Here is a 27027-nt window from a genome sequence, read left to right as displayed (position 1 = left end):
TCAAAGCACATGTACTTCATTTTAGGTGATGTACTTGTGTCGCAAGGAATACAAATGGGACACTTTTGCACCTGTGTCCTGGTCAATGTTTCATTTTTATTGGAAAATTATGGAAAACTGCTGAGACATGGAAGTGACACCTATTTTTTATTTATTTTTAGTTTTAATCTTGAATAATTATCTTGTCATCTTTGATTTATTCTTTTAGCTCTTATTCTTCTGATTGTATTTTAATATTTAAACATTATATATTAGTTATAAATTCATTTTTTTTTATTGCTCTTAAATTGATATATATATATATATATATATAAAATATTATATAAAAAATATATTTAAAAATAAAAATAAAAATCAAAATAGAAATATATTAATTAATTGATTAATATATGTATCCGCATTGTACCTATATTCTAATTTTTAAAAAATTATCTTGTCCTACCCGTGCTTGTATGTGTGTTTCATAGCTTACCAGTCACTCTCTATTCGTTTTTTAATTTCAAATTGTGAGTCTTATAGTTGTTGAAGAGTTTCTTTCTTATTTTTTTTCTATGCAAGACTTTGTAACTGGTGTGGTAGGTCGGGAGACTTTGTCAAACCATTAATGCCCCAAATCTGCAATTTTTCCATTTAGTACATTCTCCTCACACCGTGGTGTATAAATCTATAGTTAGGTCTAATTACGAGGAGGAGGCCTCTCATTTGTGACTAGGGATCTTTACATTAATTGCTGACGACTTCACCTTCAGTTTGGTCCTAAGGACTTAAGACTTAACGAGAGTCAGAAACAATAAGCTGAGAGAATAATTATGCCATTACAATAAGCTTAGAGAATAGCTGTTAGTAGCACATTTACTCTTTATACTCTTAAGTCTACTCGATTCTTTTTAATAAATTATTTTCCACTGAGGTATGTTACTTTATTTTTCACTGTCAATTCCAGGGCTAAAGTTCAAACAGGAAAACTCAAAGCAATCTCAAGCCAAAAAACTGCTTGAAAAATGTCTTCAGGCTTACAAAGGTGATGTTGAGATTTCACAAGTTCTATTTGATGCAGCAGAAGCAGGCAACATTGAGTACTTGATCAAGCTTATTCGTTTTGACTTTGATCTATTATGGAAAACAAGAAGTACTAGCAAAAAAAGCATATTTCATATTGCTGTCGAGAACCGCCATGAAAGCATATTCAATTTACTTAATGAGATAGGCTCAATTGGAGATCTAATAATAAATACAAAAATTGAAGATACAGGCAACATTTTGCATTTAGCTGCAGGATTGGCACCTAAAGAGAAGTTGAATGCTATAACAGGAGCAGCTCTTCAAATGCAACGAGAAATATTATGGTTCAAGGTACATATTCATATGCTTTGAGTTGTAAGTGCTAAACCATTTCGTAGAATGTTCAATCCTGTTTTCCACGTATATTTAATTTCTTCCTAAAACTCTGAGCGTTTTTGGACTAACAAGTCTCTCATGTGATATTCCCTATGATTTGTAATGGAAGAAGGTGGAAAAGGTTGTACCACCCGCGTTCAAAGAAATGAAAAATGGAAATGGGGAAACACCGTATGTTTTATTTGAGAGGACACACGAGGAGTTAAGGAAGAAGGGAGAGAAGTGGATGAAAGACACGTCTAATTATTCTATGGTAGTTGCTACACTAATTGCGTCTATAATGTTTAGTGGCGAAATAGCTAATGAACCAAAGGATAGTCCTAACCTTTTTCGGATCTTCTCAGTTTCAAGTGCAATAGCATTATTCTCCTCCTCAACATCCTTAGTAATGTTCTTATCTATCCTTACCTCGTGTTATTCCTACAAAGACTTTCTTGTTTGGTTACCTGTTAGGTTGTTGATTGGAGTCGCCACACTTTGTATCTCAATTGCCGCCATGATGGTTGCATTTTTTACATCATTTTGGTTGAACAATCTTAATCAGAAGGAATTGCCAGTGACATTTGTTGTCATTGGTTTATTTGCTTGTGCGCCAATCTTATACGTGCTTCTGAAGCGGCGCCTATTTGTTGATATAGGCCGATCTACCTTCTTTTGGTGTAAGCCACGACAACGTCTACTTTACAAGGAGGTAACCCACGAACCTGCAAATCCGGCAAATCGTACATCCCAAGAAGTTGCAAATCTGGCGTAATGGCCAGTCAATCTTTTATGTTGCTTTCCTTTGTACGAATGTGTGAAATGAATATGAAGATTTGAACTATGACGCTGCGTGTTGTTAAACGTATCTTATCTTTTGCAGTTAATTTATTAGTTTTTTTAATGCAATTTAGTATGATATCTTATTTGTTCCACATCATCTGTATACGACCAGGGATGTACACAGTTCGGTGCAGTTGGTTTTGGAGAGGTTTTTGGCACCATGCCTATAAGGTGCAGTTTCACCCTATGCTTGACTGCACCTCACTTTTGGAAGGTAAGAACCGGTCTATACAAGGTGTAGTTAATTTTAGCGGCTTAGTGCGGTTCGTAAGGTTATGTGGGCTGGGCTTTTAAAAATTATTATTCTAAGTTTTGGGCTTTTGGGCCTCTAAAAATAGCAATTTGAGCCTATTTTGACTTCTTTTTAATTGATCTTTTCTTTATCAAGTTTCAACCACAATAAGACTAAAAATCTCAACTTATCACAAGACTCACAACATTTCAAATCAAATACACAATTGTTGTTAGGACATATGTGATTCAATGTTAAAAACATATGTCATCATTTTATGTAATTGACTAATTCTTTAACAAAACACATTTTACTTGTAATTCGGTAGATCTAGGATGTGTTTAATACTTCAAGAAACAAGGTTTCAAGTTCAAGTGTTAAAACCATGCAAGTCTATCCAAGAATCAAGTGAAGAAGTACTGTTCATTAAAGCTCGACAGCTAGTATCTATCGAGGTTTAAAATAGCTGTTTTAGCCTGAGGCTTGACAACTGCTCGACAGCTAGGGTATCTGTCGAGATTTATGAAGTTCAGATTTTCAGTTCAGATATTCATCCAATCCATGAATGTATGTTTGGACTTTCTTTTCTCACAGCCCTAAACATATATAAGGATTATTTTAAGGGCCGTAAAAGGTGACATAAGTTGCTTAAGAGAACAATTCCATAAGTGTAAAAGGAAACCTAATTTGCCCTAGTTCTTCTTTCTTTTGAAGAAGCTGCTGTGTTTGTACACTATAGAGTTTTATGACCAAGCAACTTCATGATCTTCAACGTGTGATGAACTGAAAAACTCTACAATTAAATTGGTGATTTGTTTGTGCTATCATGCATCTTGCATGTTAATTTGATTAATTAATAAACTTGACTAATTAATCAATTAATATATCACAAGGGGTCAATACATTCTTGGCCTATCAATTGTAAAGTATCAAGTCTCAGCCATAATATGACTTTAATCTCAACTTGTCAAATTAAACATGTGTTTATTAAACACATTAACACATATTAATAAATCTAAACTTGTTACAACATTCCAAATCAAACACACAATTATAATGTATCAAGCTTCAAGCATAACAGGAGAATTCTAGCATGGTAGCAACATTAACATTAATATTTCTAGCATAGTAATAACATCAAATATAAGCAGTAGCATAGCCATAGGGAGGAGTAGTAGTGCAACATTACAAAGTAGTCAAGTAGTGCTTGAGAAGCACTATACAAATATACATAATGGATGTAGGACCAAATTATATAGTTGGTACACTACACAACTGCATATTTTTCACAAAAAATGGAGGTAGCCTAGTCTACTAAGACTAGTAGTCTAATAATTTTCAAGTGTGTGTTTAGTGCTTGTGTTGTCATGTGTGCATCTAGTAAACAAAAATAAAGGAAAGAGTAGTAACAGAAGCATGAAGATAGCACCCACTAGTAGCCCAAGCACCCAAACACTCCTAATTTGGTCCTCTCCATGATTAAGTCAACAAAATTGAATGTTCAATATGTGTGTAAAATCACATCCATGAATATGAATATAAGCCAAACACAGAATTGATAAACAATTCAAGCTTATTGATAAATAGAATTAATAAACACAGAATGTAGATCCCAAATTACAAATTATCAATTCAAGCTTATTTTCAAACAATTAATATGCGGAATATGAATATAAACCAAACAAGAATTGATAAACAATCTAAGCCAATTATAATCACATCCACAATAGAAAATAAATGGCAGAGATAAAAGAAGAGAGATGCAAACACAAGGACAATACGCGATGTGTTATCGAAGAGGAAATTGAAGCCCTCGGCGTAAAACCTCTCCGCCGCCCTTCAAGCGGTCAATAATCCACTAGAAAATGTAGTTGGGATACATGAACAACAATAGACTCTCTAAGCCTAATCTACCCAGGTACCTAAGCCTTCCAAGCTTCTTGCTTCAACGAGGTTGCGCCGAACCTTTTTTTTTTTTCTAACTTACTAGATTCCGCTATAACTCATAGCATCAACCAATAACCATTAGTCCCTTCCAAACTGCTTCCCTTAGCACCAAATGAGCCTTCTCACAGACATGGGTGTGATGAGAAAATGATTTGGTCAATGACCTCTCAAGGATGTATTAATGGAGAGAAAGAGAGTAGGGAAATTTGAAGAGTCTCTTAGTGAAGATTGGGGATGAGAAAATCTTGTTTTTCTCTAAGGTTTCTCTCACAAAATTCTCTCTGGAAGCTCTTTACATTTCATGGGTATAAGGGTCTATATATAGTGGTGTGTGTTTGGAATACGAAGAGTCAGTTTTTCCCAAACAGGGCTGGTTGACGGCTTGGCCTCGCGACTGGTCTAAGTCGCTAGTTCAATTCGCAAGATAATGGTCTGGTTAGCCTGGGACTTTTGTCTTGTAGTACAACAGCTAGCGTGACCCTTCACCTCCTCGCATGCTTCTCATGTGTGTAGCATTTGGCGGGTTGCAAGCCGCGAGTCAATCGCAAGTCCTAACCGCAAGTCCCTACTTCTTTGCACAAAGTTGAGCAATTCTTCACTCTCTTCACACACTACCCTTACATGAATCTCACCTAAATACAGGGTTACTAAGTGCTAAATTACAAGCAAATTGGTACGTATTAAAGCCAACAAGATGGTTGATAAATTTCAACCTTACAAAAATATCCACACAAAAAAATTCTACAATCAACCAACCAACAACTCCAACTCCAAGTCATCATATACAAAAAACTCCATCCCTACAGTGCCAATTCCCAAAAAATAACGATAAGTAAAAAGTAGAAAGCAATACATGACAATTAACACTATTACAGATAACAGCCAACAAATATAAGCAAATTACATAAAATTTTTAAGTTACCTTAGGTAGCTAAGTCCAAAAAACAACCCACCTTCCAAATCAATCTAAAATATAATCTGTACCCATAATGGGTTTTGGTGGAAGCTCTAAAAGGGAAAAATTGTATATAAATAATAACTCACAAATAAATAAATAAAAGATAAAATACAAGAGAATTTATAAATAACAAAGGCATAAAAAATTAGAAAAGAACATAAACACATTACCCAATTCAAGTTCATAGTTTTCCACTTCATCCATTGCCTCTCGTAGGTTAATTGGTTAAGTTGAATCCTTGAACCTGAACCAATTTTGTGTACAAATCAAACCTTCGACAGTATTGGAAGACAATGAGCTACAAAAAAGATCCAAATAATGATCCCTTGTGCTAAATGCAGATTCTGATGCAACAGTAGAGATGAGAATTGCCAAAACATCATGGGCAACTTGAGAAAGGATCCTATATCTTAAAGAATTCACCCTCCACCAATCAAGAATATCAAAGCTGAAAACTCACTTAGTGTATAAAACACTTGTGAATGTTTAGACCCCTAAAAACAAATATCCAATACAAGCTTATATTCAAATAATATATGTATGGAATATGAAATATATGCAATACCCAATTTGGCAAACGACTTTAAACAGAATATAATCACAAACACAGCAGCAATATAAGGTAAGAGTAAAGGAAGAGAGATGCAAAACACAGAAACACCAAGTGTTATCGAAGAGGAAACCGAAGCTCGTAAAACTCTCCGCCGCCCTCCAACGGTGATAAAATCCACTAGAAAATAGTTGGGATACTGAAAGCAATAGACCCTCCAAGCCTAATCTACCCAATGACCTAAGCCCTCCAAGCTTCTTGCTCAACAGGTTATGCCGAATCTTCTTCTTCTAGCTTTCCAGATTCCGCAATAAGCTCTATATTGCATCTGCCATCCTTGGCATCTTCCAATGCTTCTCAAGCTCTAAAAACTCTCAATACTTTGAATGGGTTTGGGTAGTGTTTGGGTACAAATATCCTCTCAATGGGTATAACAATGAGAGAGGGAAGGAGAAGAGACTACAAAGATTTCTCTCTAAGATTGAGTAGCTTTCTCTCTAACAAGGTGGGTGTGTTGTGGAAACCTCTCTTAGGATTTTTCTCTTAATAGGCTCCTTTCATTTCTGTGGGTAATGAGGGTATATATAGTATAAGTGGAGAGGGAATACAAAAAGTCACATTTTGCTAAGAGGGAAAATTTGTGGGTCACCTGAGTCGCGAGATATAGCTGGCACAGCTAGCACATGACTCTTCAACTTCCATAGCTGGCACTTGACTCTTTGGCTTCTGGCATGTGCTCCTCATGTGACTTTTAGCTGTCTTGATCAAATCTCCACCACTTAATACTAAGTCCAATACAAATAAATCCCACAAAAATAAAAGGAAATAAATTAATGAAATTACAACACCTTTTTGTCATGAAATAAGCCAACATAAATGTCATGAGAAAAATCATAACTTAACAAAAGCCTTCTGTCTCCGGATCTACACTAGCTTCTAACAAGTATCAATTCAATTTAGATTTGCATTCTACATTATCCTCATCTGCTAATTGTTGTTTGTATATGTTATTGTACCTCTTTATCCTCTCTTCTACACTACCAAAGCCACTTAGCATGGAGGACATACTAGCAACATCACTACTACCAGACTCACTAGTCCTACTAGCACTAGCACCACATAGGGTCCCCATTGCTCCACTATAGTGCTTATACAATCTATTCAAAGCTTCCCTAACTATCTATCCTAACTTATTAGCCTTCTTCTTGTCATACCATTGCTTAAACCAAAACTTCACATATTACAATTTATATCTAGGATCAACCACAATAGCCCCAAACAACATCAAATTTATCCTATCAACAGTTCCCCAATACTTATCATACTTCAATTTCATTCTTTGTGTCATACCCTTTAACAAAGGATCGCCCCTGCCATTACACAATTGATTTAATTGGTCTTGAAGATTAATAAGCTCATGGAAATACACATTAGTAGTCACAAACAAAGAACCAAAAAATCTTAAAGTTGTCTCATATAACATACCAAGAAACTTTGTAAAAAGTCTTACATTTTCCCAATCTAAAAACCGAGGAGGGCCATTAGATGGATCCTCAAAATAATGAAGGAAATGCCCATCATCATCTTCAATCCTTTCAAATGCAGCCACAAACTTTTTTGCATTTTCTAACATTAAGTAAATTGAATTCCACCTAGTAGACACATCAAGGCACAACAAACTTTTGATTTGAATTTTTTCTTTTTCAACACATGCCTTAAAACTTATCAAATCTATTAGGAGAGGATTTCACATACCTCACTACATTACGAACATTAACAATTGACTCATTAAGGTCTTTTAGCCCATCATACACAATCAAATTCAAAATATGGGCAAAACAATGCATATGAAGGAACTCACAACCCAAGAGGCTACCCACTCTATCCTTTGTTTTCCTCCTAAGATAGTCTATGGCCACATCATTTGAGCTTGCATTATCAAAAATAATTGTAAAAATATGATCTATTCCCTATTGAAGCAAACAAGACTCAACCACCCTACCAATGGTCTCACCCTTATGATCATGTACTAGGCAGAAATTCAAAATCTTTTATTATAAACTCAATCAACATCAATATAATGTGTAGTCAAACAAAGGTAATTAAGGTTTTGGATTGAAGTCCAAGTATCAGTTGTCAAACACACTCTTTGATTAGCCATTAAAACCTTTCTCAAACTCTCCTTCTCCCTAATGTAAAGTCTAAGACAATCCCTTGCAACAGTAACACAAGAGGGAACTTCAAACCTAGGCTCTACCTCTGCCATAAAATCAATGAACCCACCATGCTCAACAAACCTAAAAGGTAGTTCATCAACTATAGTCATCCTAGCCAAGGCCATCCTTAGTCTTTCTACACTAAACTTCCTCAACACTAACTCATTAATACCCTCTCCCTCCCTTTTTTTTTTTTTTTTTTTTTTACTTTACTTTGGTAACTCAAAGTGGTTTGGCCTTTATCACGCCTATAGGGGTACTTCTTACAACTAGATTTTATATGGGACCACATGGCAGAGGTTCCATTTCTTTTTGGGTGACAATTATAACACCTTTGGCAATAGTTGCATTGTGACTTAGGGTAAAGGAGGTCATAACCCTCTATTTTAGAAAAATGATCCCATATCTTAGAAGGCTCTTTACCACCATTAATAGTAGCTTGTTGAGTTTGTGTTTGTGTTTGACGGGGTGCAGCATCTGATGGTGGAATGGGAGAATGTGTGTTTGGTTAATTTGCCTCAGTACATGGATTAGGAGTAGGCTCAGTAGGAAGGGTAGAAGAAGAAGCACGAGCAGCCATGATCTAATTACATCAATATAAATAACAATCACATATACTTAGTAATTAAGGAACCAACAACAACTAAATTAAGCAAGCAACCTTTAACTAATACACGCAGTTATACACTAATTTTAATAACATATTAGTAAACAAAAACTATACTAGCTTTCTCATTGCTAAAATCACAACAACAAGATAATCAACTAAAACCATAATAGCATGATATCATAAACTAAAATCACAATAGTATAATCAATCAATAGCATGATATAATAAACTAAAAATCACAACAATATAGTCAATCAATAGGATGATCAACAAATAAATTTACAATCTTTGAACCCTAGAAACAAAATCAAACAACAAACAACATGGGTGAACCTTTAATATATATATATATATATGTTAGGTTCTAAGACTTTAGGAACTAAATGTATTAGAACTTTAATTTGTAATGTGTTGACAAACCATGATCAAAACTTAGAGTCTAGATTTAGGCTGCTTAAAGTGTGTTTATTTGTAAAATTGGAATCGAGTGATTGCAGAATTTATTGGACTAAATCTGCAAGGCTTGATTGATCGAAAATTAGACTCGATCGATCGAACCTCATGCAGATTGTTTTTTCTGCAAAATTTCCAATTAAGCCCAAGCCCATGTGACATGTAGGGTTTTATGTTTTACTCCTAGTATAAAAAGAAAAACCCTAGCTACGTTTTAGAAGTCTTTGATGTGCTTTGTGTTGAATCTCGTACGAGATGTAGAGGTGTTTACCTCCATATACACTTAGGGTTATCGAGATCAAGATTAATGTCAAGAACTTGGTGATCACTTCAGTTGTTGAATAAAGAACTTAAAGAAGATCTGAAACCTTTGAGTGGAGTCTCAAAGTCACAAGTGGGAGTACTTGTGGTTGTAGTGGATCAAGGAAAGAAGTAGTTTGTGGACTCGGAGCTGTCACGTGGTTGTGGTAGTAAGTTTTCTACTCGAGGGTAGCAATAGGATGTTAGTATTTTAAGTCTTATTGTATAAACTTCAATTATTTCATAGTGAATCTGTTTTACGTTGAGGATAACTAGGTTAAATCCTCCCTAGGTTTTTTACTGGTTTGGTTTTTCAGAGTTATCATATTGTGTGTTATTTATATTTCCGTATTATTTACATGATATGATTTACTTGTGTTGACCTAGATCTGAATAATTTATTTAAGTCATGACTTGGCTGAATAACTAGGTTAAACAACTTGTGTTTAAAGGGGTCTAAAAACGTACAATATATATATATATATATATAATAAACTAAAATCACAACAGGATGATCAAAAAATAAATTTACAATCTTTGAACCCTAAAAACAAAATCAAACAGCAAACAACATAAGTGAACCTTTAAAAAATAAAAATAAATAAAAATCAAACACAAACATGAAAGTTCGGCAAAACATGGTGAATTGAAAACAAAATAAAAAATAACCCTCAAAACAAAATCAAACAGAAAAGAAAAAAAAATCAAACATTAGTGAAGTCAAAAAATATATAAATAGTATGAGAAAATACCCAGGAACTCTTTAAGCCTTTGAGATTTAGTCTTTTACTAGGCTAAGGCTGAATCTCTTAAATTACCCCTGAAATTACAAGAAAATAACCATAAAAAAAAAAAAATGGAATCAACAAGAAACATTTAATGACCTTAAAATAAAACCAAAAAAAAAAGGGGGTTAAGGTTATCAAAGATAGAACTACATAGTGGCTAAGCCACAGTGGAGAATGGAGATGAGGAGACTGTGTTAGAACATATGTGATTCACTTGTTAGGAACATATGTCACTATTTTATGTAATTGGTTAATCCTTTGACAAAACGTACTTTACTTATATTTGGGTAGATCTAGGATGTGTTTAATACTTCAAGAAATCTTGTTTCAAGATCAAGTGTTAAATCTATGCAAGTCTGTCCAAGATTCAAGCTAAAAAGTGCAAGTTCATTAAAGCTCGACAGCTAGTATCTATTGAGCTTAAAGAATTGTTCTAGCCCCGTGACTCGACAGTTGCTCGACAAATGGCTATCTGTTGAGGTTTATGAAATTTAGATTTTTTGTTCTGTTTTTCATTCAATTTGTGATTGTATGTTTGTGATTTTTTTTCTCACAACCCTAGACATATAAAATGATTATTTTAAGGGCCGTCAAATGTGGCACAAGTTGCACAAGTGTTTAGCAAAGTTTGTTCAAGCAAATTGTGACGGGAAGACAAAATTTGCCCTAGTTCATTGTTCTTTTGTAGAAGTTGTTGTGTTTGTGCATCGTAGGGTTTTGTAACCAAGCATCTTCTTGATCTTTATCGTCTAGATGAGCTGAAGAATTTTACAACGAACAACCTTCTCTAGTTGGTGATTGAAGTTGCGTACAGGGATTCGCGCAATTGGTTAGTCACGTACTGGGAGCCGTGCATTAAAAGGAGAGATTGTCAGTATAGAACAAGTCCAATTGGGTATTGGGGTAAGGGTTCAACTGTAGGTTGGTAGAAGGTACTGAGATTCCTTTACTTGTAACCACTTGTTTTGATAATAATGGATTCTCGGGAGTGGTGACCTTAAAATCACCCGGTGGAGTTTTTGTCGTGTTAGTTTTCCCCATTTATAAATAAATCACCATGTTAATTTAATTTTTGCTGCACTTAGTTTAATTGGTGATTTGTTTATGTTACCATGCGCTTTGCATGTTAATTTGATTAATTAATAAACTTGGCTAATTAATCAATTAATTAATCAGAAATGGGTCAATACATTCTTGGCCTATCAAGTGGTATCAGAGCAGGAACACTCTGATTAAGGTTAATCTTTGTTGTGTTGATCCATTGACCCCTGTTTGTCATGGATAGAGGACAGTCATTAATATTACCTCCTTTATTTGATGGTACTAATTATGCATACTGGTAAGTATGCATAAGAGCTTTCTTGCAGTCTCTAGATGAGAAGGTGTGGCAGGCTGTTAAGATAGGCTGGACCAAGCCGAAGGAGGCACCGGTTGATTGGGATGAAGCTAAGATCAAGACGACAAACTTCAACAGCAGGGTAATGAATGTTTTATTCAGTGCAGTTACTAATGAGGAGTTCAAGAAAATATCTTCTACTGAAACTGCTAAGGAGGCATAGACCATTCTCTAGACAACCTATGAAGGAACCAAGGCTATCAAAGATTCAAAACTTTAGAGGCTCACTACAAGCTTTGAAGAAATCAAGATGGAGGAGGATGAGTTGTTTGATGAGTTCTATGTCATGCTCAAGGACACAGTAAACTCAGCTTTTAATATTGGGGAAACCATTCCTGAACCCAAGATTGTAAGAAAGGTGCTTAGATCTCTACTTGAGAGATTCCATGCCAAGATCACCGTGATAGAGGAATCAAAGGACATTAACAAGATTCCTTTGATAGAGTTGGTTGGTAATCTACAAACCTATGAGTTATGTTTAACAAGAATTGGCAAGTCGGGTAAGGGCAAGAGCATGGCATTGAAGGCCAAGAGCAGTGACACTAATGAGTCTTCAGATGATGAGGATTCTAAGATGAAGTCCTACATTACAAGGCAATTCAAGAAGTTCATGAAGAATGCCAATGAGAAGGGCTTCAACAAGGACTATAGGCAATCCAGTTCTTCTCAGTTCAAGAGCCAAGATAAAGGGAAGAAGGATGCTAGGGATGGCAATCAGTACACTGTTCCCACAGGACCTAAGTGCTTCGGGTGTCAAGGCTTCAGTCACATGAAATAGGAGTGTCCTACATATCTCAAGAGCATTGGGAAGAGCAAGACACTTGCTGCTACTTTGAGCGACACTAAGCCTAAGGATGATTTCGACAATGAGGTTGACGGAATCTTGTATGCCTTCACTACCATTGTCAATCCTACTGAGGGGATTGTTGAAGATGTGGATGAAGAAGAGGAATTGGTAGGGTCTAAGTTCAAGAAGATGGCTGATCAAGATGATATCCATACAGCCTATGAGAAACTATACAAGCTTTCTGAGAAGCATGAGAAACTTTATAGGCTGGCCACCAAGAAGCTCAGTGATGTGGAACTTGATCGTGAGGAGCTTTCCACAAAGTTTGATGAAGCTAATCAGACTATTGGAGCACTGAGATTTGAAAATAATTTTTTGGCTGAGAAGACTAAGAAGCTTGAAGCAGAGTTGTTTCAAGTTAGAGCTCAATTGGAGAGGACTTCAAGTACGAATCTTGACGAGATGCTCAGCATTCAGAAATATGCTTCTGATCGAACAGGTTTAAAGTATGATTTCTCTTCTTCTAGTATTGCTTTTGCTAGTACTACTGTTTTTGTTCCTCCTGCTAATAATGTTAAAATTGAGAACAATGATGTTAAAACAAAATTAGCTAGTGAGAACTTAGACAAAGGTAAATCTATCTTAGTGATGGAAATTAAAGATGAGTGCAGTGGAAAATAAGTTTTAAACGGATTTACTTTATTCGATATTGATAACACGTACTAAGTAAATTTCAGAATTTTGAGAACAAGAGATCGTACCTTGAAGCGGTAAATTTCAAAAACAAAGATTGAAGCACTTGGGAATACTTTTAATCTTCACTCCAATTCCACTAATGCCCAAGATGTGTGGTCTCTCAATTGGTAACAAAGAGATGACTAGTGAGTGACAAAAACTCACATACACACCACTTCACAATAGTGTTTCTTACCCTCTGAAAAATCTGAACATTTTTCCCTTTGTATCTAACCAATTTATCTAATTGGGTTGGCCTTTTGGGCCTTCCTAATTGGGTTTAAGTGTGTGGCTTGGAGTGGGACCAAAAAGGACCAATAAGACACTAACTCCAATGGGCCTTGGGCTTTTCTGTCAACCCTTGACAAGTCCAAAGTTACCATTAACTATATTTAATACCACTATATAAATATAGTTGCACTCTAGGTCTTATCTATAAATTATATCCCAAGACTTTATTATACATGCAACCCCTTCATAAAATATTCGTAGTAATACAAAGTCATTAATGTAGACTGCCACTTTGTAAATTACTACATCTTAATCCTTAAGTACCCGGTTTAATCCTTTAATTTTATTCATTATATATTTATGAAATCCAATTCCATAAATATATACTTTAGTCTTATTAAAGTAGTTAGGCCTAACTCTCTGAATAACAAACTCATTAAACTTATCTCAAGGGAATACTTTATATCTCCGTTAAGAGACTATGAATTCCATCTTGAGAATACATGTTCCATCAACACTAAATGTGGCTGCCTAACATACTGAGGTTTTGACCATAACTTTAGATCTCACTCCTGATATATCAAAGCAACCTACACCTCATGATCAGGTCCATTATTCTCTCAGAATTAAGAGTTCATGCAAATGTAAGTCGTGAGATTTATTATTCCTTTGACAGTCTTTAGGAGAATAATAAATCTCACAATGGTCTAGTTCAATATGCCTTAACTCTTAAAACATATTAACACATCAACCAGAAGTCACCACTTCCATGATCAAGACAAATCATCATGATTGATATGTTATAGTCTTCGCAGATGAAATGCCCAATTTCATCACCGACTACGAACTATAATTCTGAGTTTACAAAGAACTTGTGATTTATATCTTCTGTGACCCTTCACATAAATCACATACTATGCATCTCATGGACTATGTGATAATATTCGAATATTCATGTTACCATTATTTCAGATAATAATAAAACAAATTTATTAAACATAATATTAAGTCATACATAATGTCATACACAATGTCAAACTTAATATCATACATAGCATCATACAATAGGATTTAAGGGCACTAATCCTAACACTTAGGAGCACCCCCTAAGCAGGATAAGAAAGAAGCTAAAAACCCTAGGGCTAAGAAGGCTAACTCTCAAAAGCCGAAACGAAAAAAGTAGCATCTCTGTCATCACTGTGAAGCAGCCGGTCATACTTGATCTAATTGCTATAAGTGGCTAGCCACTCAAGAGTTTAATCAAAGGAAAGGTTCTTCTAAGATGTGGAAGGAAAAAGGCTCCAAGTGATTCTATCATTTTCTTCTCTCTCTTTATGTTTTTTTTTTTTTTTTTTGCATAACTTATGTTTTTTGCTTTTATTTTAAGTCAGTCTAGTTTTATGCTTTGCTTTGCTTAACATGTTTTGTTTGCTTATTTTCAGTTTTGTTTATTTTGGTTTTCATAAAAAAAAAATTGAAAAATCAGAAAAATACAAAAGCAGTGTGTGTTTTGTGTACATTGGTACTTGTGTACTTTGGATGACCATTGAAACAAAGTCTTCTAAACTTTGTATCTTTTGTAGCTTAGATAAGCATCTCTATGCACAACTATGCAAGCAAGATTTGTGGCTCATGTTTGTACTTAACACTCATATCACTCTTTTTGACGAGAAGGACTAGAAAATCCTAAGAGAAAGGCATAAATAACCATCTCACCACTGTTTCCCGCCAATCATGAATGACATTTTTGTGCTTCAACATAGCAAAATTGGAATGTCAAATACTTAACATAATTTGGTATTTCTTTTCCATCTCTCTATATACCCATGCATGGTTTGCTTACAAGAAAAATATGCAAAGAAAAATCAAAAGCAAAAAGATCAAAATGCTTTTAAATATGATTGCAAGTTTTTATTCTAGGAGATATAGGAGTTATAGGATGTACCTCAAAAGTGATAGTCCCCATCAATCATTTATGATTGTGTGTGAGTTAAAGTGATTTTCTCATATCTCAAATCATTATAACTAGTTGACACTTATGCAATCTTGCGATATTTTTTACACACAATACGCAATATTCTTTGCTACTCTTGATACATGTGCAGGTATAATGTGATTTGGCTATCACAAGGTTTTACATGTGTTAATGTATGCTTACTAAACTGTCTTGACTTGTTTTTGAAATATAAAATTGGTTAGACTTGTTTAGTGTATGTGTGTGTTTTTGGGATCCATGTGCTTAAAATTGTTGTTGAGAGATGATTTTGAGAGTCTAAAATATTGATTGGATCATTGGTTGAGTTGCATGCTTGATTGCATTCATATTTGTGTTTTCACCTTCTTGAAAAACTGTTTTTAAGCAATCTTGACAGCTCCTCGACACCTAGCTTATCTATCGAGCTCTTAAGCTAGTTCTTATCACAATCTCGATACCTCTCAATAGCTAGGTGGATTGATTGAGAAGGCTCCTATCCTCTCAATAGCTGGTGGATCGATCGAGCTTCTTTAATCGTGTCTGTTGAATTGTTCCTCGACACTTTCTCGATAGCTGAATCTGTCGAAGCATTTTTTCTTGACACCTATCTCGACACCTCTCGACACCTCTATCTGTCGAGCTTTACTGACCTTCTATATAAAGGTTCAGCACGATCCGATTCTCACTTTTCTCAATCTCTCTCTCTCGATAGATTTTTCTTTTCACCTCCCAAACCTCTCTTACTCTCTCCAAAATTCTTCCTCAAGGTTTTCTCAATGTTTTTCCAAGCTTTTTTTTTTTTTTTTTTCATTTGGTGAGTTTCTAATCTCTCATTTTCATGCATTTCATGTTTTGAAACCTAGGTTTTGGGGTTTTTTGAAAAATTTTGGGGTTTTTCAAAATTGATGAGTTTTTGTTGAAATTTTGGGATGGATTTTTATTTAAATGAGTTTAAAATCTCATGCATTGCATCACATAAGCATTATAACAGTATTATCATGCATTTAGATGTGTGCAAATTGATTGTGTGTTGGTAGGATTGGATTGAGCTGAGCCTATGATGCTTTTCATATTGCATGTCACATATTCATGCATTTCCCATGCATATGTACTCTCTTTTCAATATACTTGCTATTTGAACTGTGTTGGGATTTTTCTAATTGTCTCTCTCTCTCGCTTTCTCTTTTTTTGCATTAGTCTGTGTCTATGGCACCTAATTTCAAGTCTACTCCGTCCCAGAACCCTCTTCATTTTAGGGCATCCACTTCCTCTGATCCTACTCCATCACATATTCGGTTCCGTGATGAGGATGCCCGAAAGGCTTTCTCGGAGAACTCGGTGAGGCACTCATTCTGAACGCCAAGTCATCCTAGCGGACTTCGCTGACACTGACCTACTTGATGTCATTCACAGTCGAGGTTAGGAGTCACTATGTGACGTCTCGATTACTTGTCCATTGGTGCTGATCTAGGAGTTTTACTCCAACATGCATGGATTTGATTATTCAGTACCTTATTTTATCACTCGTGTTTGAGGTATGCATATTGCTGTCACACCGTAGATTGTTGCGGATGTGCTTTGTGTCCCTAGGGTAGAGTTTCCTAACTATCCTGGTTGTGAGCGTCTGAGGACTGTGTCCAAGGATAAGCTTAAGTCTGCTTTTTATGAGCACCCTTCTGAGTAGGGTGAGCGATAGTTCACTTACTACACGAACCTTGCTAAAGGTCCTTAGTTTTTGAACATGGTCATGACTTTTGTTCTTCACCCTCTTTCTAACTATAACTCTATCACGGAGCCTTGAGCTCGCTATTTGCTGTCCCTTCTTGAGCATCTTACTATAGATTTTCCTTCTTATTTTATTTTTTCTATCATAGATGTTCATAGGGAATTTTCATCCTGTGATAAGCTCATCTTCCCTTCGGCTATCATAAGGGTCTTACGCCACTTTTTTGTTCCCTTTCCAGCGTCCGACCACTTTTCTTACATGTGTGCCATAGATGCTGCTACCTTTAAACGTAGCGAGGCGTAGTTTAGGTCGAGGCAGTCTGGGTCAGCAACTCCTCCCTCTCGTTTTGCTCTATCCTCATCCACCTCTTCCTCTTCTACGAGCGATGTGACTCTTGCAGACATCATGGCGCAACTGCGACGCATGGATGCTCGCCTTGACACTCTCAGTAATGAGTTGTGTCAGGTATACACCCGTGTGGGTCGTATTGCTCGGCGGTAGGCAGTCATGGGTGGCTTTGTCTCTTCTTCTCCACCTACTCCAAAGGCTTCTGATGCTGAGGATGGTGATGATGATGATGCTTCCAAGGATGATGATGTCGGAGATGCTAGCTCTTCCGGTACTAATGAGATGTCTACTTGACACTTTTACCCTTTGTCACTCGTGACAAAAAGGGGAAGTAGTTTTGTATATAAGAGTAGTCATACTTAGGGGGAGAGTTAGTATAGGACCATTTTGTTAAGGGGAGTGTTGATATTTGAGGGATATAGTGAGGATTATATGTATCTTTTTCTTTTCTCTACTTTAGATACATTTATTCTTGTACCTTAGGTCTTGTAACCATTATTGTCATACATTGTACTTATCTTCTTTATATGTTGATGTATGTTTCTTTCACCTACCCTTACATATGTTGTTTCTTTCCTCTCTTTATGCACATGCTTCTTATTACTTGTATGCAATCTATTATTTCTATTTCACACAAAGATGCCTTGATGAGTTTTGTTTAAAGTGTTTCAAAAGTACAGGTTGTCAAAGTCTACTTGCCATAAACTCTCTTCTTGCAAAGTTTTCAAGAGTTTGTGTTATGATAGATTTTATTGTATGTAACAAGTAAGTATGAGTTGAGTTATTTATGACTTCTCTCATATGTTCATTTCTTTGTTATGGTTTTGTCACGGATTGCCAAAAAGGAAGATTGTTAGGACATATATGGTTCACTTGTTAGGACTATATGTTACTATTTTATGTAATTGGCTAATCTTTTGACAAAACGCACTTTACTTATATTTGGATAGATCTAGGATGTGTTTAATACTTCAAGAAATCTTGTTTTAATCAAGTGTTAAATCCATGCAAGTCTGTCCATGATTCAAGCTGTAAAGTGCAAGTTCATTAAAGCTCGACAACTAGTATCTATCGAGCTTGAAGAGCTGTTCCAGCCCCATGGCTCGACAGTTGCTCGACAGATGGCTATCTGTCGAGGTTTATGAAATTCAAATTTTCTGTTCTGTTTTTCATTCAACCCGTGATTGTATATTTGGGCTTTCTTTTCTCACAACCCTAGACATATAAAATGATTATTTTAAGGGCCGTCAAAGGTGACACAAGTTGCACAAGTGTTGAGCAAAGTTTGTTTAAGCAAATTGTGATCGAAGACAGAATTTGCCCTAATTCATCGTTCTTGTGTAGAAGTTGCTATGTTTGTGCACTGTAGGGTTTTGTAATCAAGCATCTTCTTGATCTTCATCGTCTGGATGAACTGAAGAACTTTGCAGCGAATAACCTTCTCTAGTTGGTGATTGAAGTTGTGTACTGGGATCCGCGCAATTGGTTAGTCACGTACTGGGATCCGTGCATTAAAAGGAGAGATTGTCAGTACAGAACAAGTCCAATTAGGTATTGGGGTAAGGGTTCAGCTGTAGGTTAGTAGAAGATACTGGGATTCCTTTACTTGTAACCGCTTGTTTTGATAATAGTGGATTCTCGGGAGTGGTGACCTTAAAATCATCCGATGGGGTTTTTATCATGTTGGTTTCCCCTATTCGTAAACAAATTGCCGTGTTAATTTAATTTCCACTGCACTTAGTTTAATTGGTGATTTGTTTGTGCTACCACGTGCTTTACATGTTAATTTAATTAATTAATAAACTTGGCTAATTAATCAATTAATTAATCACAAGGGGTCAATACATTCTTGGCCTATCAGACTGACTAACTTAGAAATTAGAAATTTTGTGAGACCTTGAGAGGAAAGCTTTTCTTTGTGAGAGAGTGAGACTGAGAATCAGAGATGAGTCTTGAGAGTGTGAGACTGAGAGCTTTTGTTCTATAAGAGTAGAAGGTTAGGTGGAAGCCTAAGATTGAGAATTTGAGAGGGAAAAACTACTATTTGTTCAGTAGGATTAGGGTATGAAAAAAAATTATGTGGCTAAAAGCAAAAGACTAGAGAAAAATGGTTAGGTGAAAGCTTGAGAATCTGAGATTGAGGGGGAAACACTATTATTTGTTCGGCGGGATTAGGGTTTGGAAGAAAAATTATATGGTTGAGAGCAAAAGAATAGAGAAAAATGGTTAGGTGGGAGAATGAGATTCTGAGATTGAGAGGGAAACACTATTGTTTGTTCAATGGGATAAGGGTTTGGAAGAAAAATGAAGGTGTCTTAGTGACTGAATGTAAGAGCAAAAGTCTAAAGAGGAGAAAAGGAGACAACTCAGAGTCTTTAGACAATACGTGTGTGGCTGTGAGCAAAAAGAAAAAAAAAATATCTTACATAGTGACTCAAACAGTAACCATTTTTTTTTTCTTTATAAAGAAAACGTAGGACAACTTAGAAAAGACCTGATTGAGACTATTCCAGTCCTCTTGACACGATAACGTTATTATATATATAAAACATGGATCTCCATGCTAGGTTAAAACATGTCAAATGACAACATGCTAGTTATTTGACCCATACAAGAAGAGGAACTATATGGATCTCCAGCTTGATGTTGATAGTAAGAGTTAGCTAGAAGATATATAGGGTCTACAAATTTCAAATCTTGCACATGACAAAAGGTTAAGTACTAAAATGAAAAATATGAAAAGTGATGGACCATTTTAAAATATAGAATAGAGGTTGAAGAAACCTTATTCATAATTTTTTTTTTGGTATAAAAAAAAAATGGTAGTGTGGCTTTCCTAGCTTATGGTTACCATAGTAGACTCTAACTGCTCTCGTGCTAAGAATTTATTTAAGATGTGTTGGGGACATATTTTTATGTAATTTGCATATCTTTTGACAAAATGCACTTTACTTGTATTTGGATAAATCTAAGTAGGTTCAAGATGATCATCACAAGTGGTTAAATTGAAGACATGAAGATTACTCAAGAACTGCTCAAGAAAAGTGCAATCTGCAGGTCTCGATACCTTCTCGACAGAAGCTCTATCTGTCGAGATTCATTAAAGCTCGATAGATGTTTCGATCGATCGAGCTTACGGATTTTCAGATTATAGCCACAATGTTTTTATTCTAAAATGCTATTTGTTTATGGGTTTGTATAATCCTTATTGGACTAGGAAAGCCCAAAGTTTGTGTAAACCTATTTGGAATAGGAGAGCCCATTAAAGCTCCTATTTAAAGGAGGTGGGACAAAGAAAAAAACCTAACCCTAAAAAAGGCTTCATAAGGTTTTCTTTTTGAAACCCTAGCCTCCTCTTACAGAAGAAAGAGTTCTTGCTGTGTTTCTTGTACGCCTTTGGGTTTTGTAACCAAGCAAAGTCTCTTGCACCAACATTGAAGATCTTATTGGTGTTTCTATGTGAAGCTGTTGCAAAACAACTACAACAGTCAAAGGGTTGCTGTGGAGTTAGTCACATACTAGGATTCATGCAAAGGAATAAGCCGCGTACTGGGATCTGCGCATCAAATTGGTTAGTCACATACTTGGGAGCCATGCATCAAAGGAGGAACTGTCACTACAGATCAAGTCCAATTGGGTATTGGGGTAAGGGTTCAACTATAGGTTAGTAAGGTACTTGGGATTCCTTTACTTATAACCACTTGATTTGATAATAGTGGAGTTTCGGGAGTGGTGACCTGAAAATCACCCGGTGGGGTTTTTGTCGTAAGGGTTTTCCCTATTCGTAAACAAATCACCGTATTATTTGGTGATTTGTTTGTGCTTCCACACAATTGTATGATAAATTGATTAATTAATAACTTGGCTAATTAATTAATTGGTTTAATCACAAGGGGTCATTCAGTTTGTGGCCTATCAAGTGCTATCAGAGCAGACACACTCTGATTAGGTTTTAATCTTTGCTGTGTGATCCATTGACCCCTGTTGTCATGGAAACTCTTGATTGTTTTGATTTGCATGATCTTATGTTGAATGATGCTGATGATATTCAAGATGCCTATTGCAAGCTTTATAATTTTTGTACGAAATCTCTTGAATATTCTGCAAAATTAAAAGCTAAATTTAAAAAGGTCAAGCTTGAAAAATATTATTTGATTGCAAAATTAGATGAAGCCAATAATTTGAATGAGAATTTTAAAAATCAAATTTCATCTCAGGTGGACAAAATTAAAAGTTTGGAAGAGCAACTAGTTGAATTTAAAACTGAAGTTGAAAAATTAACTAGTGCCAAACTTGTTGTTGAGCCTAACTCAAAAGAAAAAGATTTTTATATTCCCCCATTTAAAAGGAATAATAAAGAGTTGAAGGTTAATATTGCTAGATAGACAAAGGTAAAAATTATGATGTTAACACTAAAATTTCTAAACCTATGTCTAAAACTCCTCCTAGGTTGAATAAAAATTCTGAATTTGTCCCTATTTGTCATCATTGTCATATTTTTGGTCATATTAGGCCAAATTTTCCTAAGTTGTCAACCTCTAAGGTTAGACCTCCTTCTAGGAAGCCAAGTAGCTCTAAAACTACTCATGTTTGTCACCATTGTGGTGATTCTGGTCACACTCGCCCTAATTGTTTCAAGTTGTTTCCTCATAAGCGAGTGTCCAATAGATCTCATCCTTTGTCTAAAGGCTATGTACCTATTCTCAGTGAGTTATTAAAAGCTTTGAGCCTTTTGACTCAATTTCAGGGAAATTCTAATTCCTCTATGTCCTTTAGTAATCATACTAGGACACGTGTCTTTTCATCTTCACGGCGAAAGACTCGTGTTGTGTGGGTGATAAAGGATCCTAAGACTTAATTATCTTTCTGTTTGTCCTCTATTTTAATTCTTTCTATCTTATGTAGGACTTTCTTTGCTTGATTTCTTATATGTTTTTGAAATCATGTTTTCATGCATCTGCACTCTTCTATCATGCCTTCATGCATATGCATCTTTCTTTCATGCTTTGCTTAACATGTTTTTGTTTGTTTATTTTCAATTTTGCTTATTTTTGTTTTTGATAAAAATTTTAAAAAAAATTGAAAAATTGAAAAATACAAAAATAGTGTATGTTTTGTGTATACTGGTACTTGTGTACCTTGGATGACCATTGAAACAAAGTTTTCTAAACTTTGTATCTCTTGTAGCTTAGATGAGCATCTCTATGCACAACTAAGCAAGTGAGCTTTGTGGCTCTTGTTTGTGATGAGTAAGATTAAGATTATCTCTTAAAACTTAACACTCATATCACTCTTTTTGACGGGTAGAACTTGAAAATCCTAAAAGAAAGGCATAAATAACCATCTCACCACTGTTGCCCGTCAATCATAAATGACACATGTATGCTTCGGCATAGCAAAAGTGCAGTGTCATAGACACCTGTATGTTTCGGCATAGCAAAAGTGCAGTGTCAAAGACATTCGTATGTTTTGGCATAGCAAAAGTACGATGTTAAATGCTTAACATCTTGGGTATTTCTTTTCTCCTTTTATATGCCCATGTATGGTTTGCTAAAATAAAAGAAAATATGTAAAGAAAAAAAAAACAAAAAGATAAAAAATGCTTTAAATGTGGTTGCAAGCGTGTATTCTAGGAGATGTGGGAGTTATAGGATGTACCTCGAAGGACTTGATAGTCCCCATCAAATAGTTATGATTGTGTGTGAGTTAAAGTTATTTTCTCACATCTTAGATCGTCATAACATGTATACATATATGCAATCTTGCGATGTTTTTCACACACAACACACAATATTTTTTGCTACTCTTGATACATGTGTAGGTACAATGTGATTTGGCCATCACAAGTGTTTACATGTGCTAATGTATTCTCACTAAACTGTCTTAACTTGTTTTTGAAAAATAAAATTGGTTAGACTTGTTTAGTGTGTGTGTGTGTGTTTCTGAGGATCAATGTGCTTAAAATTTTTGTTGAGAGATGATTTTGAGAGCTTAATATGTTGATTGGATCATTGGTTGAGTTGCATGTCGGATTGCATTCATGTCTGTGGTTTTCTCTTCTTGAAAAACTGCTTTTTACTGCTGGCTCGACACCTCCTTGATACCTAGGTATCTGTCGAGCTTCTCAAGTTTTTTCTTATCATAATCTCACACCTTCTCGACACCTGATGGATTGATCGAGAAAGTTTCTGTCTCCTCGATAGCTTCTCAACACCTGATGGATCGATCGAGCTTCTCTTCTTGTGTCTGATGTCTTCTTTCTTGACACCTGTCTCGACACCTCTCGATCGATCGAGATTCCCTTGCATGCATTTCATTTTTTTTGTTTTGCATTTTTTGTGATCAGAGCATCTTGTTTTTCTTTTTCTTGTAGGTCTATGGTTCCTTGTTCTCCTTGTTTCCTTCTTTGTCAGTTTTCTATCTATTTCCTGTCATGTCTTTTGGCTTTTTATGCCCTTTGACAATTGTGTCAAAAAGGGGGAGAAATTTGAGAATTGAATATCTTTCCTCAGGGGGAGTAATAGACTTAGGGGGAGACTTCATGTTAAAGGGAAGAATGTTTTTGATGTAACTAACTTATGGAGAGAGTTAGTTTGATACACATTGATATTGACATATATTTTGTGTTGTGTATCTTTTGGTTTTGTAACCATTTACATACATCATGTGTTGTTTCTATATTTGATGATGATGTATGTGTTTCACTCTTTATCTTACATGTGTTGTTTCTTTTCTTTCTTTATACACATGTTTCTTGTTTATTTAACTTGTCATTATTTTCCACATGGTACCTTGATGTGTTTTGTTTAGTGCCTTTTAGGAAAGACAAGTTAAAGCCAAGTCAAGATTCCGAACCTTCTTCTTGCAGCAACTTCCAAGGTTCAAATCTTTTAGACTAGGCTTATTTATTCTGTAATCTTGAGTAGAATGTATTCTAGGACATTCAATGTACTCTTGTGGTTTTGTCACGAATTGCCAAAGGGGGAGATTGTTGGGAACATATTTTTATGTAATTGGCATATCCTTTGACAAAACGCACTTTACTTATATTTGGGTAAATCTAAGTAGGTTCAAGATGATCATTACAAGTGGTTAAATTGAAGACATGAAGATTACTCAAGAACTGCTCAAGAAAAGTGCAATCTGCAGGTCTCGATACCTTCTCGACAGAAGCTCTATCTGTCAAGATTCATTAAAGCTTGATAGATGTTTCGATCGATTGAGCTTATGGATTTTCAGATTATAGCCACAATGTTTTTATTCTAAAAGACTATTTGTTTATGGGTTTGTATAATCCTTATTGGACTAGGAAAGCCCAAGGTTTGTGTAAACCTATTTAGAATAGGAGAGCCCATTAAAGCTCCTATTTAAAGGAGGTGGGAAAAAGAAAAAAACCTAACCCTAAAAAAGGCTTCATAAGGTTTTCTTTTTGAAACCCTAGCCTCCTCCTACAGAAGAAAGAGTTCTTGCTGCATTTCTTATACGCCTTTGGGTTTTGTAACCAAGCAAAGTCTCTTGCACCAACATTGAAGATCTTATTGGTGTTTCTATGTGAAACTGCTGCAAATCAACTACAACAATCAAAAAGTTGCTGTGGAGTTAGTCACGTACTAGGATTCGTGCAAAGGAGTAAGCCGCGTACTGGGATCCGCGCATCAAATTGGTTAGTCACGTACTTGGGAGCCGTGCATCAAAGGAGGAACTGTCACTACAGATCAAGTCCAATTGGGTATTGGGGTAAGGGTTAAACTATAGGTTAGTAAGGTACTTGGGATTCCTTTACTTGTAACCGCTTGATTTGATAATAGTGGAGTTTCGGGAGTAGTGACCTGAAAATCACCCGGTGGGGTTTTTGCCGTAAGGGTTTTCCCCATTTGTAAACAAATCACCATGTTATTTAATTTCCGTTGCATATTTAGTTATTTGGTGATTTGTCGTTTGTGCTTCCACGCAATTGTATGATAAATTGATTAATTAATAACTTGGCTAATTAATTAATTGGTTTAATCACAAGGGGTCATTCAGTTTGTGGCCTATCAAGATGAAATATAAGAAATAGCAACACATCACAAGTGGGAGAGGCACGACTTGAATACTCTCCACAAAACAAAGTCTTGTTGGCCCAAGAGCCCTTCCACCTTTTTTTTATTTTTTTTATTTTTATTTATTTGTTAGAAAAAAAAAAAAAAAAAAAACGAATTTATTAAAACAAAACAGAGAAACTACAAAGGAGTAGGACTGCTTCTCTCGACCCTGATAATAGACTCAAAAGAGTGGGGACAGCAGCCTATATCAAAAGAGTGGGGACTGATTCATAAAAATTTTGCTACAATGAACTTTTGCACATGTAAATCTGTGGTCCATCGTTAAAATTACCATAGTCCTCAAGTTTGTTGGTTTAAATAAATAAAAAATCATACGCGTTTTTCACAGCTCATAGTCCCTTGGTCCCTTAACTTATATGTTGTGATCTTGTTGTCACGGGTCACAACGGTTTAATACAAAACAATAATATTTTTTGGTTGGCTACTGCAAGCTAATATAAGACAACATATTTTTTTGATCTGCCTATAAGACAACATATTATCTGTTTTTTTAATTATTTATTTACACAAAGTTGTACTTAGTTACCGTTGATAATGAGATTTTTGTTGCTTTTTAGAATGATTTGAAAAATACAAATTTTAAGATGCTACAATAAAAGACAGGTATGCCGGTGCCAGAAAACCTCTTTTTGCAAGGAAGGTTCAACTAATTCAATATGTGCTTAGTTGAATCCATCTGTATCGAACTACCATCTTAATCTTAGAGGGGGGAAAAAAAAAAAAAGATAATTCATTCTTTACTTAAATCCATTAAGGTAAGACTAATATAAGACAATACAATATCGGTATTTTTTAACACAAAGAAGTACATGTTGATTAATAATGACATTCGTTTGGTTTATGAATGGTTTATACAATGTTTATCTTAAAGGGGAAACCTTTTTTTTAAATTATTATTCTTTACGTAAATCCATTAATTTCCTCCAATTTTTAGTGTGATGGTGATATTTGTTTGAGTTTATGTGAGTTTGTTTTTTAAGATATCAAATCTGTTAAATGCCCCGTGTCTTATATCTTGATTTAAATTGGAAAAAAAAATGAAAAATGAGGATTTAAATAGGAGGAAATGAGGTTTTTAGATTTTATTATTATTATTATTATTGCACATGAGGGCTTTCAACCCTTAATTATCCTCGTAAGGGAGAATGCCGAATGGAATTGCAGTAAGCTGTTACAACTTTAGAAAGAAAGTGTTTATATGCTTTATTTTGATTATATTGCGATCTGTCCATATTTTTTTCCATCTTTGGTTGGAAAGGTTCAAGAAATCAAGCTGGGACTCTTAAAAAGAGAGTATGAGTGGCTTTTCAAATTATCAATAAAGATGTAAGACATGAGTTGTTCTAGCAAGCCACTGAAAAGATGCTAAGCTAAGAAAATTATAGAAAATGGAGAATTCTGTTATGGTCATATTTTGTTGTAATTGGCTAATTTTTTTTGACAAAATGCA

The 27027-nt window shown here is 35.2% G+C and overlaps 1 protein-coding gene across 1 annotated transcript; it reads left to right on the top strand.

Annotated features, from left to right (window-relative positions):
* The first annotated feature begins 912 nt into the window (after window positions 1–912).
* LOC112025029 (uncharacterized) lies at window positions 913–11833 on the top strand. The gene is made up of 4 exons (XM_065761448.1): window positions 913–1353; window positions 1511–2089; window positions 2333–2434; window positions 11642–11833. Exons 1-4 carry the CDS (start codon window positions 913–915, stop codon window positions 11831–11833), a joined length of 1314 nt encoding a protein of 437 aa, XP_065617520.1.
* Window positions 11834–27027: the final 15194 nt, after the last annotated feature.

Source organism: Quercus suber, unplaced genomic scaffold (assembly GCF_002906115.3).
Source record: "Quercus suber isolate HL8 unplaced genomic scaffold, Cork oak 2.0 scaffold_413, whole genome shotgun sequence".
In the NCBI taxonomy this organism is placed as follows: domain Eukaryota; kingdom Viridiplantae; phylum Streptophyta; class Magnoliopsida; order Fagales; family Fagaceae; genus Quercus; species Quercus suber.
The sequence above is the reverse complement of the archived record's forward strand: the minus strand, read 5'-3'. Positions and strand labels throughout refer to the sequence as shown.

What these genes read in the sequence shown, in the direction of transcription:
- LOC112025029 (XM_065761448.1), top strand. Translation starts at nt 913, where the DNA reads ATGTTACTTTATTTTTCACTGTCAATTCCAGGGCTAAAGTTCAAACAG. An exon ending in GAGAAATATTATGGTTCAAG is followed by an intron (nt 1,354 to 1,510) that starts GTACATATTCAT and finishes TAATGGAAGAAG; the next exon opens with GTGGAAAAGGTTGTACCACC. An exon ending in CTGCACCTCACTTTTGGAAG is followed by an intron (nt 2,435 to 11,641) that starts GTAAGAACCGGT and finishes GCTTTCTTGCAG; the next exon opens with TCTCTAGATGAGAAGGTGTG.